This window comes from Moschus berezovskii, chromosome 8, assembly GCF_049115385.1.
Source record: "Moschus berezovskii isolate FMDL1 chromosome 8, NW_MosBer_1.0, whole genome shotgun sequence".
NCBI classification, from domain to species: Eukaryota; Metazoa; Chordata; class Mammalia; order Artiodactyla; family Moschidae; genus Moschus; species Moschus berezovskii.
This window is the reverse complement of record NC_142467.1, coordinates 49125656-49140695: the sequence shown is the minus strand read 5'-3', so window position 1 is coordinate 49140695 and position 15040 is coordinate 49125656. Positions and strand designations below refer to the sequence as shown.

General features: G+C 51.7%; 1 protein-coding gene across 2 annotated transcripts in view; it reads right to left on the bottom strand.

Annotated features, from left to right (window-relative positions):
* Positions 1–15040, bottom strand: part of ANXA6 (annexin A6) — a 47140-nt gene that overhangs the window by 13604 nt on the left and 18496 nt on the right. For both annotated transcript variants that reach the window (XM_055429279.2, XM_055429278.2), the window contains exons 7-20: positions 14497–14576; positions 13392–13448; positions 12499–12592; positions 11980–12075; positions 10673–10731; positions 9569–9691; positions 8214–8272; positions 6859–6937; positions 5081–5162; positions 4392–4486; positions 3807–3920; positions 2266–2356; positions 1392–1471; positions 551–604 (exon numbers count right to left, since the gene is read on the bottom strand). In XM_055429279.2, the coding sequence (XP_055285254.2) occupies positions 551–604; positions 1392–1471; positions 2266–2356; positions 3807–3920; positions 4392–4486; positions 5081–5162; positions 6859–6937; positions 8214–8272; positions 9569–9691; positions 10673–10731; positions 11980–12075; positions 12499–12592; positions 13392–13448; positions 14497–14576 (1163 nt within the window). The remainder of the gene's footprint in view (positions 1–550; positions 605–1391; positions 1472–2265; positions 2357–3806; positions 3921–4391; positions 4487–5080; positions 5163–6858; positions 6938–8213; positions 8273–9568; positions 9692–10672; positions 10732–11979; positions 12076–12498; positions 12593–13391; positions 13449–14496; positions 14577–15040) is intronic.

Sequence of the window (15040 nt, the reverse complement as noted above, 5' to 3'; positions counted from 1 at the left end):
TGGGTTGACCTTGATGAACTCCTTTTCGAGGGCTCCCAGCACATTCCCTTTGACCTCGATCCCATTTCAAAAATAATGACCCGAGACCGTTAGCACTCAGGCCCCCTTCCCTAAGTAAGCTCCAAGACCTGCTCAATCAGTGGCCCAACTCCACCTGGGCCACTGATTTGCTGTGTGAGTTTCAGGGGTCATTCACCCTCTTTGGGCCTCCATCTTCCAGTTATATTATGAGGAGTCTGACTCTTGAGACAATCCTTAACTCCCTTCCAGATCTGAGGATCTAGGGCTCGAGTCCTACTCTTCACACAGGAAATGTCAGTAGAATTAGCACTACCCTCCCAAGTCTCTCTCAGAAAGTTCTGGAAACTGTCACAGTCTCACTTCTAAGGGTGGAGAGTTGCAAGGGGCCGAAAGTCTCGGTGTCAACCAGTCACACCAGCCCTGCCCTGCTGGGCACCTTCCTCACTCCCAGACAGCCAGGGCTGGCATGGACAAAAGTCAGCTGGAGTCACTGGGCAGGGGAAGGGGGTGGTGGGATGGGGTGTCTCACCTGGGCATCTTCCCGGGCCCGTTCCCGATCTTCTCCTCCCTCTTCACGGTTCCCCTGCAGCAGGACCAGAAAGAAAGGTCAGCCTCCACCCTCTCCATCCCGCAGCAGCCAGAGGGCAGTACTCAGCCACCCACCTCTCTGAACGCTCTCCTCTATCTGTAACGTGGGTTCAGTGACCCTGCCTTCCCAGGGTGGCAGTCTTGAACATGAACGTGAACCCTGGGAAGGCACTTAGCCCAAGGCCTGACTTGCACACAGTGAGCCTGCCATAACTGTGCCTCAGGGTGTGGTACCCGGGTTGCGAGAATTCAAGAGATGGTAACAGCTGTTTTTTTCCCCCCTGTATTTATTTACTTTAAATTAATTTTTATTGGAGTATAGTTGCTTAGTTTCTACTGTACAGCAAAGTGAATCAGCTCTACATACACATGTATCCCTTCTTTTTTGAATTTCCTTCCCATTTACATCACCACAGAACACCAAGCAGAGTTCCCTGAGCTATACAGTAGGTACTCGGTAACAGAAGCTCTTGGATGATGACACAGGGAAAGGTTACCCACAATGGCTCTGTCCTGTCAGCTGGGGGCCCAACAAGCCAGGCTAAGAGCAATCAGAGAGGGCTGCCTGGAGAAGGGGGGCACTAAGTCAACTTTGAAAAATAAACAATGGAGAAGGCGTTGCACAAGTAGCAACTGCCTCGGTGGTAAGAATCTTAGGAGGCAGCAGGGGAAGACATCCTCTTTTTTATCAGGAGTGAACCCCCTGCCTCTTGTTGCAGCCACCCTTCCCCCACCTAGGGCCCCAGAAGGCCAAGCAGGTCTGGAGCCGTGAATTCACCCACCGTGGCCAGAGAGATGAGGATCCTCTTGAAGTGACCGGATGTGTCTGAGCTCAGAGCATCCTCCAGGGACTTGTGATAGTCTGAGACAGGAAAAGGAGGTGTGAGCGGCTGCTGGCCAAGAGTGGGGGAGGGGTCCAAGAAGCACAGATTTAAGCCAGAGCGGTGCTGGCGGGGTGGTGGGGATGAAGGAGTTTGTCGTTGGCTCCTGGGGGCCACCAGCCACCCTGCTATTGATTTGCCATGGGTCCATCACCTCACTCTGCCCCTGTCCCTGCTGAGCGCTCAGTGCATCTCCCCTCCCCCAGACAACAGCCTCCCTATCTTGACTCTCTCCTACCTTCCTCCCTGCATGGCAGTGGCTAAACCCAAAAGCACAGTTCTGATCATGTCACTGCCCTGTTCAAAGATTCTACCATTTTAAAGCTCCTTAGAAGACAAAAGGCTTAAACATTTTTGAGTGATACTCAAGGTTCTTCAGAATAATATGGAATCACCTATTAAAAAGTTATGAAGAATTGCAAGATAGTGATAGTAAAGCATGCAAACAGACACAGGGCCTTCTGAACACGGGGCCTTGTGTGAGTGCACAGGCCATACACCCGTGAAGCCGCCCTCCCCTCTCCAGGGGCCTGGTGCTCTCTCTCCCACTCCCAGTCAAAACCCTCCTCTACCTCCAGGCCTTTGTCCTGCTGGGACTCTCTCTGGGGCAGCTTTCCCCAGACACAGGTCTGGGAGCACCCAAGGGGCTTATCACCGCCTTGTGGCCTGAGGTGCGGAGGCGGGGCAGGGCTAGAGGGTGAGGTCAGGAGCTGGGGGGCCTGGCTCTTCCCTGGGGCCTCCCCGCAGCACTGGGCCACAGGTTTCCCGCACTCACCCTCCTTGTAGGCCTCATTGATGGCCTGGATTTCGGCGTTGGTCCGCGTGGCCAGGATCTCGATGAGAGCCTTTTCATCTGTTCCAGCTCCCTAGAAGGTCAAGGCAAAGAGGATCTGAAGCACAGCCCTGACCCCTGTGCAGAGGCCCAAGGGGCCCAGGTCAAGGAGACTCCTGTTCCAGGACACTGTGCAGAAGGTCAACACTCAGATCAAGCCTCCCTCATTTTCTCTCTACCCCTTGACGTTGGCACAATCAAAGGACTACTCCAGCTTGTAAAGATTTCCAGAACCTCCCATGAGAACTGCTTTGGACCAAAAATTTTAAAAAGCAAAGAATATAGCGTATACGGGTGTGTGTGTATAAAAACACTTACATGCACATATCTCAATATAAATATTCATATATATATACACAAAAAGGACAGAGGACATGTACCAGAGTGTAACAGTGACTGTGGTCTCTGTGGGGGTGAGGGAATCACAGATGATTTCAATATTCTTTTTCGCTCTGCTATGTTTTCTCAAGTTTTCATGGTAAACATATTTGTCAGAAGAAAAAAAGATGTCCTGTGCTTTAAGGAAACAACAGGCAATATTTGTTTACACTGGATGGGTGATACATGGAGTGAGGCAGCTGGGGAGCCCATTATGCTAAGGCCCTCACTTCGGGGGAGGGGAGGAAGCAGACAAGACAGGTTGACTGACTGATGAGTTCAAATATCTGTTAAACACCCACTATGTGCCAGCCACTGTGTAAGCCGCTGGGGCAATGACTATAAACAAGGTAAGACGTCTCTCTCTTGGGAGGTTACTGCCCAGGGGTCAACCGGTCCCTGAGTCCTCTGACCTGAAGGGTATCTTTATCAGTCTATTAAAAGTTGGTGTGGGAACTTCCCTGGCTGTTGAGTTACGACTCCACACTTCCAAGACAAAGGGCGTGGGTTCAATCCCTGGTTGGGAAACTAAGATCCTACGTGCTCTTGCGGTGTGGCCATAAAGTTAAGAAATAGTGAAAACAAAAGCTGATGTGTGGTGAGGACAGCCTGATCCTCAGAGTGCCCTAAGAGCCACAGTGTAGCACGATCCTTCTCCTCATTTTGTGCTTTTAAGTCATCCACTTTTCTGTCCAGGAATTTTCAAGACAATCATCTTAATTGGCTTTGCCCAGGGAAAGTCTGTTCTTCTCTTAATCTTTAAGGAGCCTAAAACTCTAGTGGATTGATTCACATGGTTGTCAAATCAGGCTCTTGAGACAGACAGACTTGATCTGAATTCCAGCTCTGCTACTTTCTGATGCTTTGACTCTGTGACCAAGTAACTTAAGCTCTGAGCCTTAGCGTCCTCATCTATAAAATGGGGACAAAAGCCAAGCCTTACCTTGTGGGTTGCCAAGACAAGGAGCTAAGACACTGAGCCCAGGACAGGTGTGGGAGGAGCTCCACCGAGGAGTTACACCCAACCCACTGGGCTCAGGAGGAGTGCCTGTGTCCCCCCAGCACCCACACAGACTGACCCTGTCCCTTTGGCGCCCACACTTTACCTCCATGGCTTTCTTCAACTGCTTGGCATCATAATGGGCCGGTGGCATCATGAGCCCCAGAATGAGCCTTGCCAGGTCTCCAGAGAGCTCAGACTTCAGGTCAGCCATCAAGTCCTGCAGAGGGCAGAGCCAAGGTCATGCCAACATCAGCAATGGCCCACACGTGACTCAGGACAGGGAGGAGACACGGAAGGAGGAGGCAGGGCTCCACGGGATATAGGAATCGTGGGCACCTGTGTCTGCCTTGGCTGATGTTGGGTTCAAAACCACCAACACCACCACCCCAAAGCGGGTGGAGAAAACACCACACAGGCGGGGGACCTGCCCACTCTTCATGGAGGCAGGAGACAGGGAAGGAAAGGGGGCGGAACCATTTCCATCCTGGGAGAAACTAGTCAGCCAAAGCTCGATGCCACTAACGCAGCTCACATCCCTGATTGCAGCCCTAAGGGGAGCCAGTCACAGACATACTGCTGATCCCAGGGAACGCGGGGTGCAGCGGGAAGGAGAGGCGTGTGTGCACGCCAAGCTCCATCAGAGGAGGGGCGGGGACGCAGGGCCTGGGGTCCAGGCTGAGGCCCTTACCCGGCCAAAGTGAGACTTGAAGGTCTGCCGGATCTGCTGCCGCTGGGCGTTGCTGCGGTGGGCGATGATGTCGATGATGGTGTCCTCGTCAGTTCCTGAGACCCCAAAGCCACAGATAGAGGAAGGCGTTGGCCCGGCTCCCTCACCTCCCCCAGCGATGGGCCCCATCCGTCTTTGCTGGGGGAGAGGCCAGGCTAGCCAGCTTTATGCCCCTGCAGGAGCCTTGCTTCCGGCCCAGTCACTGATTTCCCCTGGATTCCTTCTGTACTTTTCTGCTGGGTCACTAGTCAAGATAAAAGAGAGCCCTGGGTTGAGGGTCAGGGCCTCTGAGTTCTAGTCCTGGGATACTGAGACCCCTAGATGGGTAATGGGACTTGCTCAAAGTCACATGGTGAGTTAGCAATAAAGCCAGAGCAAAAACCCCACCTCATCACCTAGCACTTCTCTTCCAGGACCTGGGAGCACCTTGGTCTCTGGGAAGGTTCCTGAGAAAGCCCCTCACTACCCTTCTCTCTATACTTAAGGGAGCTGGAGGTTCCAGGGGGCTGGAGACTCAAGGCAAATAAAGTCCTCATCGCCCTGCAGACTCCAGTCTGAAGCCTCAGCTCTTGCCCCTGCTGGCCCCATTGCAGACCTGCTACCCTCCAGTGACCCAGAAGCTAACCCGACCCCTTTCAGGTGCCCCTTACCAAGCCCCTTCATGGCTTTCCGCAAGGCTTTGGCATCTGCATCAGGGTTGAAGTCACCAGCTGGGTGCACGGTTCCTTTCAGCTACAAGAAGCAGAAGGTGAGTGAGCAGGTGTCTGGAGGCCCCCCAGGGGCCAGGCCAGGAGAGGAGCATGCAAGGGAGGGGAGGCTTTCCCCAAGAGCCCCAAACCAAGCAGCTTGGGGGAAAAAGGCGGGGGTGAAGGCACAGCAGACAGACTCCTGCCCTAGAGCTGAGAGAGGGAGGAGAAGAGAGACAGACCCAGGCTTGGGAGCAGGGCAAGTGCTGTCAAGGGCAGAGGGGCCGGGCTCCTGCCCCAGGAGCCAGCTCTGGCCCTGCCCCACTGGAAACCAGGCTCTCACAACCCAGCCCTGCTCCCAGGGTCCTCTCATTTCACAGAGCAATGCTCTCCCTGAAAAGGTAACCGAAATGTTCTGAAATGCTGGAACAGAGCTGCCCAGATCTCAGTCACCCCCGAATGACCTTCACAATGTTTTCTGTATCTGTGCATGCCCTATGCTATTTCTTAACATTTTAACTTAATTCAGCTACTTTTCTGTTCTCTTAAATGCATTCATTTTGAAGTGCATTGAATACTCCTAAAGGGCAAGGGTTTTGGTCCATTTCGTTCTTTGATATAACGCAAGTACCTGACACAGGGGTAAGCACTCAAAAAATATCTGCTCAATGAGTTAATGAATGAAAACAATTTTATATCACTATTATGAATAGAAAGTTGGTGTCGCATCATAATTAGATAACCCACAAAAATAAATGCCATAAAAGCAAAAATATATGCTTTCAAATATCACCAAACTGAACAAGATACCATGGCTCGCCAAGGGCTCTGAACCTGAAGCTAGCTCTCTCAGCTCTTCACGAAAAGGGAACATCAGCGACTGTGGCAAGGATGTGGCACCAAACTGAGACTTCCTCCTTGACATTAACAATAATTGATTACTGATTTAAATATTGATTAAAGTGGAGTAGCTTTCACACTGCATGAAGGTCAGTGCTATTTAATGCCATGCAGGTCTCTCTCTCACAAAAAAAACTCAATTCATTTCTCATATGACTTAAGATCATCTTTAATGACAGCTCTTGCCTTACAATTGGGGAAACACTGTCCTAGCGCATCAGAGCACAGGAGCCCTTGGGGGGTACCTGGACTGCCATGTCCAACAGCTTCTTTTTGGAGATGGGGACAGAGAGAGGTGGGGGCCTACCAAAGGCAGCTAGCAAGTGAGCAATAGAGCCCAAGCTTCCAATTATTTTTGTAGGGGCCAAGTGCTACCTCGGGGCTGCTTTGCCCTGAGGACTTCTGTGAAACTTTTAATTTTTGCCCTGTGTAGACCCTGGGTCTGAGGATGCTCAGGACAACCAAGAATCCTCCAGTACACCCAGCGATGCCCATCTGTTCTCAGCTTCCATGCCTCCAAAACCCAACTATTGGACTCAGGATGGGATAGGCCCCTCTAAAGAACCAACCAAGTCTCCATTCAGCAAGATCTGTATGTAGTTAGTGGGCCAGAAGGCTCCCCAGCGTGTTAGAGGTGAATGCAGGAATCAGCTGCCAACACCAGAGTGCCCGCCCACCAATCCATCACTCTGCAGAGAACAGGAAGCTTCAAGACGTGAGACTCAATGTCTCTGGTTGGCCACCAGGGGGCAGCTGGGTGCCAACCAGAGCAGCAGGAAGGTGTGAGCAGAAGAGTGGAAGCTGTGGTCAAGAGGTCAAGCAGGAGGTGGGGAGGGTCTGACCTCTACTCGGGCCACTGCACTAAGTTCCCACATCTGATAGGCCACCTGCGCTGCCTCCGGGAAGAACTGGCCAGCAGCACTGGAATGGAGGGTGTTAGGGAGAGGACAGGAGGGAAGGTCATTGTGGGCGCACTTCACACACACGCACGCACACACACTTCAAGCAAACCCAGCTGGCTTTACCCTCTCCAGCCTGGGCCTCACCCACTCACCACAGCCCTCCCTCCACTTCTGAGAACCTTCTACCCTGTTTCGACCGGCAGCCCTCCTGGCCCCCAGTCCCAGGCAGGAGAAGATTTCTCGAATCCCTCACCCTCCCCATTCCCGTCCAAGTCTCCCCTCTCAAACATGTCCACGACCAGCTTCGAGCCATGTCATCTCTACCTCTCCTTCTGCCAAGCACCTTGGTTTACCAGCTGCCAGGTAAATATCCGCTGAACTGAACCAGCTCCTAAGGCACTACCAAAGGTAAACAGGAGGTTCTCGTATTCCCTGTCTAACTGGATCCTTAGAAGTCCGGGAGAAGGGAAATCAGAGTACCTGTAGTTCCCTTCCCAGCAACCCAAATCTGGACAAGTCATGCCCCAATGTAATCTTCCTCCAGTGGTTGCTTCTCTGCTCTCCTCAGGGGAGATTCACGTGCCAGGAAGCAGCCCCAGGCCCTGCCCACCTCTCAGCCTCATATCTTCCCAGTGTGACATGAAAGTGTGACCCCAGCTACATAAATGAGCCAGGTGGCACCTTCTTATCTCCAGGCTCTCTCTCCACCCCAGACACTCTTCCTTCCGGCCCTGTCTTCACCTCATCACCTTTCTCCTTGGATCTCAGCCTCAGTATCTCCAGGAGCCTCCCCACCCCACCTGGAGAGTGCACAGAGACACGCACACTTCCCCACCATGGACATGTGCCCAGGTCTGTGTGCCTTTCTGGGCCAGAGGCTTCATCAATGCTTCCCCTCAAGGCCTGCACGTGGAGAGTGCCTAATGCATAGATGCTGAATAAAGCAGCAGCCAGGGCAGGCATCTGTACTTCTTCCATTTAACATGATGAACCAGAGAAGCAGCTGAGAAGTTAGTAGCAGGGCCTAGACCCTCATATTCTGATTGCTGATGCACATCCCTAGACTGCTTTCCAAGTTCACATGAGCAGACGTCTCCATGGATGGGAGACCACACCCGTGTGCGCGTACGTGAACGCTCAGACTTTCACCTGTGCGGTGTTCTGACCTTCAGGGAATTCCTAAGTCCATCTAATCCATCCATCCATCCATCCATCCATCAGGATGAGGCCAGGAGAATCCTGACCGGCCACACCTGAGGCCATGCTCTCCAGCCTGGGGCCAGGAGGTCACTTACTCATCATCTCCCCCACACAGCTTCAGCAGAGCCTTCTTGTATTCGCCAGAGGTGTCATTCTGGGAAGAAAGAGAGAAAGGTCACCTCTCACCCAGCCCTGGGATCCTCTCAGACATGGGGCGGTTCTGCACAGCCCCAGACCATGTATTTACAGCAGCCCTCACTCTCAGCCTGTCTGGAGGTGACTGAGACCAAATAGTGGTGTGATGGTAAGCACTTACCAACGGCTCTTTGGGAAAAAGAGAAGAAGCCCTGATTTGTAGCGTTTGCTAATTTCCTCTAATGGACAATTCCAAGCTACTAGGTATGACTTCACTGCACATGGAATTAAGAATAGATGTTTTTGGGACTTCGTTGGTAGTCCAGTGGCTAAGACTCTGCACTTCCAATGCAGGGGGCCTGGGTTCTATCCCTGGTCAGGGAACTAGATCCTACAGGCCTCAACTAAAGATCCCACATACCACAACAAAGACCTGGAGTGCTGCAGCTAAGACCTGGTGCAGCCAAATAAATAAATATTTTTAAAAATTAGAAAGAGAAGAGATGCTTCCCAAGCCAGTGTGAGCTGACCCCAGCACACCCCTGCCACCAGATAAGCCTAGCCCAGCCCTCCTATGTGAAATAGTCCATAAAATGGACCGAGAAAAAACACTGGGAAATGTCAAAACCAAACAAATGTACATTTGAAAGACACAGCATATTCTACATCCCTCTTGGGGCCTCATAGTGAACAAACTACAGTGAAGGCTGTGAGAAGTTCTTTGATAAAGAAGCAGAAATATTTTGCTTATTCTAGTTTTTCCCAGATGTTTCCCATGAGCTATTTTTGCACACAATGCCTATATAATTCTTCTTTAGAAACACTTTAGGGAGCACAGCTTGAACTCAGAAAGCTTTATCCCACTCACCCAAAACAAGGAGAAACCATCCAGTTTTACGTCTGTCTCTTGAGTAAGTCTCATGGGCTGGACAGTCCAGAGTCATCGCCTGGCCCAGGGCCTGCAAGTCCCAAATGAACTCTCCTCTGTGTTCACCTGGGACACCTGCCTCTGTCCTTCCGCCTTGCGCTGCCTCTAGGAGGCTGACCTCTCACCGCCCTGGTGATGGAGCCTTCATCCCAGATTCAGCTCTGCCCCCATCATGACCCAGTCCTGCCTTCCTCTAAAGAGGTGCCTCATGTCTTACAAGCACCTTGCTTGTAAGGCGACACTTGCTTCTCTGTAGTTGCTTTCAACTCCCTGAAGGTGGCACAGGCAGGGCTCCGGCAATTCCCACGAGACTCCAACTTTCTAGGATGACACCTTTTCTCCTGGGAGAGCACCCCAGCCCTGTCTGTAGCCCCATGAACACCTCACCTTGATCATACTGTACAGGGACTTCTCATACTTGGTCCGGAATATCTCCCGGATGTCGAGCATGTCCAGCTCACTGCGGGAGACCATGATGCGGATCAGGGTGTTGTCCCGAGTCCCCAGGCCCTGCAAGACGAGTGGGTTTGGGGGATGGGGAATTGAGAGGAGGCTAAACTGCTAAGAGGCCCCTGCTCAACTGAAAATACAATGTTTGTAATAAAACGTTAAAATTAAGGAAAGAAACCGAATGTTGCCATTCCCTCTGAAGCTCCCCCATGTCCCTCCTGCTTTTGTTGTCTTCTTCCCCCACCTCGTGTCGTTTCCGTCTTTGAGTTCCTCATAACTCTAAGCAAGATATGGTTTAGATTTGCACATTTTGGAGCTCTGTAAATACACCACTATGCATTATTTGTCCATCTACTCCTGACAGGCACTGGGTTGTTTCTAGTTTTTTCATGACAGGGACCATACCGCTATGAATGTTTTTATGAACACATCATACAGGCGAACGTCTCTGGACCCAGCTGTCCCGTCTGGCGCTGGAAGACAGAGAATGGACCACTTGCAGGGACTTTGGGCCTGTGGCCTCTGACAACGAATGACTGTGTTCATTCACCCTGGGGCACTATGAAGATGTCACCACCTTCTGTGTTGTGCGTATAAAGTCCTGGGAAAATCTGTTCTCAGTACTCGCCAGGAGCAGAATCCCTGAGTCCCTGGGATGAACATCACTAGTCTTGGCAGGCAATGCCAAAATGTCTTTCACATCCTATGTACATTATATATAAACATCCTAGTTAATTAGCATTCAGAAATAAAGCATGGGCTTCCAACCCAGCTGGCTGGCTGGATTGGGGGCACGATGTCACTGTACCCCCTGAACAATCATGAGAACAGGGTAGGTGTCTGGGTGGGAAGGTGTATGACAGGCAGCACTCCAGGCTCTGGAGCTCACCTGGGACAAAATGCCATCACTTGGTTTTATCAATGCCTTGAATGCTCTCTCTGGCCAATGGACTCCCAAGGATTTGCCAGAGTCCCAACAATCTTGTGGGGGTGCACAGAGCCCCTCTCCCCAGCCTCGGGCGCATCAACCCCACCACGCACCTTCATGGCCTTGAATAGCCTCTCAGCAAAATACTCTGCGGTGCTCCGGATACACTTCACTGAGAGGAAGAAGGAAGAGGCGGTTATTCTGGCTGCCGTGGAAGGGCGATGGGCTGGCCTGAGCCCTTCTTTACTGCCATTCCTTGGGAGCCACCACGTTCAAACCCGAGAAGAATCCTGATTCCTGATAATCTGAAATCCCTGAGGACCCCAGGCCCACCACTTTTATCACAAACCCAGGGGATAGAGAAATCAGAACATGGGCCTGTTGTAAAGTGCTGAATGCAAAGACCCGCCTCATCTTTCTGGTCCTTTGGTGTTTCAAGGAGCTGGTTGGGTGGGGAGGACCTGAGGTGAGGCTAGGCAAGGTGGTTCTTTAGATCCTGCTATGACAGAACATTACCGGCCCAACCTCTGGATCTTGCTGGCAGAGCGGGCCTCAACCTGACTACCTGAGATAGGGTTGGTGGGGGACAGCTCTGGGCAAGAGGATGAATGCTGGGCCTTAGCTCGTTCCCAAGAAACACACTCTCGCAACCTGTCCCAGGCTCAGACACAGTGACTCTTGGAACGTCTGGCTGGCAAACTGACATTCTGGTTTTCTCCTTCCCACCTCCACACCAGAGAGTTCTCCTTTCCATTCTTAGCCCCGTGTTCCTGGGCCAGAATCCCAGAATGCCCTGGGAATGCAGTGTCAGGGTGTGCCCACAGCCTCTGGGTCAGGCCGCTCACTCCCCACCCCCATTTACCAGATGAAGAGACTGAGGCCCACTGAGCATAAGTGACTTTCTCCAAGTCAACAGCAGACTGAGAAGAAGCCTGAGTTTTGAATCTTGACTCCACCATTGACTAGTCAGCTCCTGGCTTCCCTCATGCCCAGAGTACCCCAATTCATTACAAAACTACTCCTTGGCAAAAGATACAGCCTCTGTGAGCTGAGGTTTTCTCATGCGTGAAATGGAGATGATGACAGTGTCCACTCCTGGGTCATTTGTAAAGAGCAAACACTCAGTGGAGCACACAGCAGATGCTCCACAAATCCTGCTCTCCTGATCATGCCTTCCTGACCCCTGACCCCGTGTGCTTTTTGGCCCCATCACAAACATGGGAGGAGGGAGTGGGAGGCAGCAGTGTCTAAGGCTTGACTCCCAGCCTCCAGGCCTCGGCCACACAGCCCTAGCTAAACCTTTAGAATTCACCACCTGTCTGGTTTTCTCCTTCCCATCTCCATACCACACAATCCCCATGTCCCTGGGCCAGAGTCCCTGAATCCCTCAAAGGCCCTGGAAATGTAACCTCGGACATACCCACAGCCAGCATCAGCTTCTCAAAGTCCCCGGACAGCTCCCCTCGGATGCTGGCTTCAATCGGCTTCCCCGTGGTCTTCAGATACTCATCAAACACTGAGTCAGACAGAGAGACGGGGTGTCAAAGGCACCCTCATAACACTGGAAGCAACAGGGACTTCAGGAGGGGAGATGCAGTGGCCAGGACCAGAGCGCCACCATGAAGGCAGGGCTGGCACTTAGGGAGGTGGCGGGAAGGTCGTGTGTGTCACCGGCCACCACGCAGCCTCACTGTGTCTGCTGTGAGGGACTGTGTACACCTCCCACTCCAACATGAAGACAGGGGCTGTACTGAGACAAGGGGCTGAGCACCCTGTTAAGACCTCTCATAAGGGACCATAGAAGCCACGGTCTTAAAATCAGGACTAGTGTTCGGGTTGTGGGTGAAGCACTATCACGCTCCTTAGCAGAAAAGGAAATGAGAAAGGAAATCTTGGCACAACCCCCAGGGGACAGCTGCGGGTCTTCTCTGGAGCTCACCCAACCGAAGATGCTGCTTGCTGCGATTTCCCAAAATGTAAATGAACTGGGCTTCATCTGTTCCCCATTTCAGCTCCCCTGCCTCATATAGGTCCTGGAGGGGAAGAAGTGGGACTTAACTAAAAGAGACCTTAGGAAACAGAACTTACCAGCCAAGCCACTCAGAACCACTGCCAGATCCTTGAATATGCTAGTAATTGCATTAACCTCTTAGTGTCCTTCCTTTCTTTCTGGGGAAACTCTTATTCAACCTTCAGGGCCCAGATTAAACATTCCATTTGTTTTCAAAGCACTTCCTGATGTCCCCAGGCAGAGTCCTCTTTCCCTCACTCTTTTCTAGACTTTTGTGTATAGCTTTGATTCACTGTATATTATAAGATATAATCTTTATATACCTGACTTCCCACTACAGCATCGACTCCTCAAGAATGGGAAAAGAATGGGAATTATGTTCTACGTTCTCTGTGTCTACCTACAGTATTACTGGCATATAGTGGGAGCTCAAAACACCTGGAATATATGGTATATCCAAAGAAAATGTGATTGTGTGATTAACAAATGTCTGACTCCCCAGTACTGTTTGACTTTGCTCATTTGTGATTCCCCAATGCTTGGCATTCAGAATGATTGGCATATAGTAAGTGTTTGATAAATATTAATTAACTGAATGAAAAAATGAACAAATAATGAAAGCTCCAAAATACATCTCACCAGCTTTACATATACTATGTACCTTTGAAAGCTAACTTCAACCCTTCCTTCAGCGAAGCACTGTATAATGATGGCTGTGAGTCAGTTATTTTTGGTATCTGATGCAAACTGCTTTGCCTCCATCCCTCCCCCTTCTCGGGCTGCCTGGCTGTGCCCAGCCATCTCCACTGGTGCTTATTTACCTGAACGTCCTGCTGCACCAAATCCTCGCTCACTACATCATCCTCCTCCCTGGTACCCTGGGAAGAAAAACAAGGGTCACTGGTTCAAATACCAGAGCTGGGAGAAAGCCTGGATGCCAGTGGTGGAGACAGGGAGGACTAGGAAAACCGTGGTGGCCCAGGGTGTCCAGGAGAAGAGACTGACAGCTGCCACCAGAACAAGACACAGCACCTGGGAATTCCCTGGTGGCTCAGTGGTTAGGACTCTGCACTCTCACTGCCTCAGGTCTGGGTTCAATCCTTGGTTGGGCAACAAAAATCCCACAAGCTGCAGGGTGCGGCCACACACACAGAGGACCACAGCATCTATTTTGCAGGGAATCACAGAGTCCCTACCCTTGGATTCTCCCTTTATCCTTGGAGTGTGGACCAAACAGGGCATAAGCAGGCCTGCTGTCCCCAGAACTTTTCGATTATTCAAAAGAATCCAGGGATCTGACTTTGGAGCGAAATCTCCCTAGTTTTAAATGTTAGCAACTAACTCAAAGTATAAAAAAAACCACACGTGAAGAAAAATGAACAAAGGAAAAAACACATCTTGAGCAGGTAGAATTCAGCTGCGGACACCACTGTGCAGCTTCTTTATGCTCTTTTTTATGTTGTTATGTCATCCTTGGTTGGGAGGGAGCAGCAGGGCTGGGCTGTGGGGGATGCCACTCAGGCAGGCCCAGAGAGGCCCTGCTGGCGCCCCTGCTGGGGAAGCCATGGCACAGAGGAGCATAGAGGAGGGGGTACTTGTGGAGAGAGAAGGGAATTCAGAGAAGAACAAGAGAGACCAGGTGTGTGAAAAGAAATGCAGGTCACCCGCCTGTGCAAACCACGGGGGACAGAGCAGACCCTGGACGCTCAGCTTCTACACCCAGGCAAGCCAAAGAGACCATCTCAAGTCTGAGGATAAGATGCGGAGACGGGGAGAGGTGGCCGGAAAACACGAGGAGGACTTTACACCTGAGGAGCCACCAAGGAGCCTCTCACGAGCCACACTGTCTAGGGGAACAGGGACAAGGTGCTCCGAGTCCTCTGCACCCTGGGGGAGAGCTCGGGGAGGGCCCCAAGGTAGACCAACCTGCAGCAGGACCACGAGCATCTTCCGGAAGTGGCCGGAGGTGTCCCCGATGATGTCAGCCTCCAGGTCTCGCTCGTAGGCTGCCAGGAAGGAACACAAGCTCTGGTCCCACCCCCAAGACATCCCGGGGAACCAGGATAGAGGTCCCTGTTGCCCCTAAAATACTCAGATATTTGTTACAAATCCCCAAATCCAGTCTCCACGCTGGCTGTGCAAGACCCAGGCTGTATTTTCACAGTTCTTTGTACTGACTCACGGCATGGTGAGATGGCATCTGCACACATCTCTCGATCCTCACCTGTGGTGTCCTACGCCAGACACCACTGTCGCTCACCCGGACAGCGGCTACAGCCTTCTGACTGTTCTCTCTGCTTCTCCAATCCATAGCAACGTGAGTGACTGTCTTAAAGCCCACACTCATCACGGGCTCCTCTGCTTCCCACTAGGTTTGGAATAAACATTGTCTCTTTCCCTTGGCCTGCATGGCCCTGTGTGATCCTGTCCCGTTCTGCCCCCTGCTGTTCTAGCCTTGCACTGGACACCA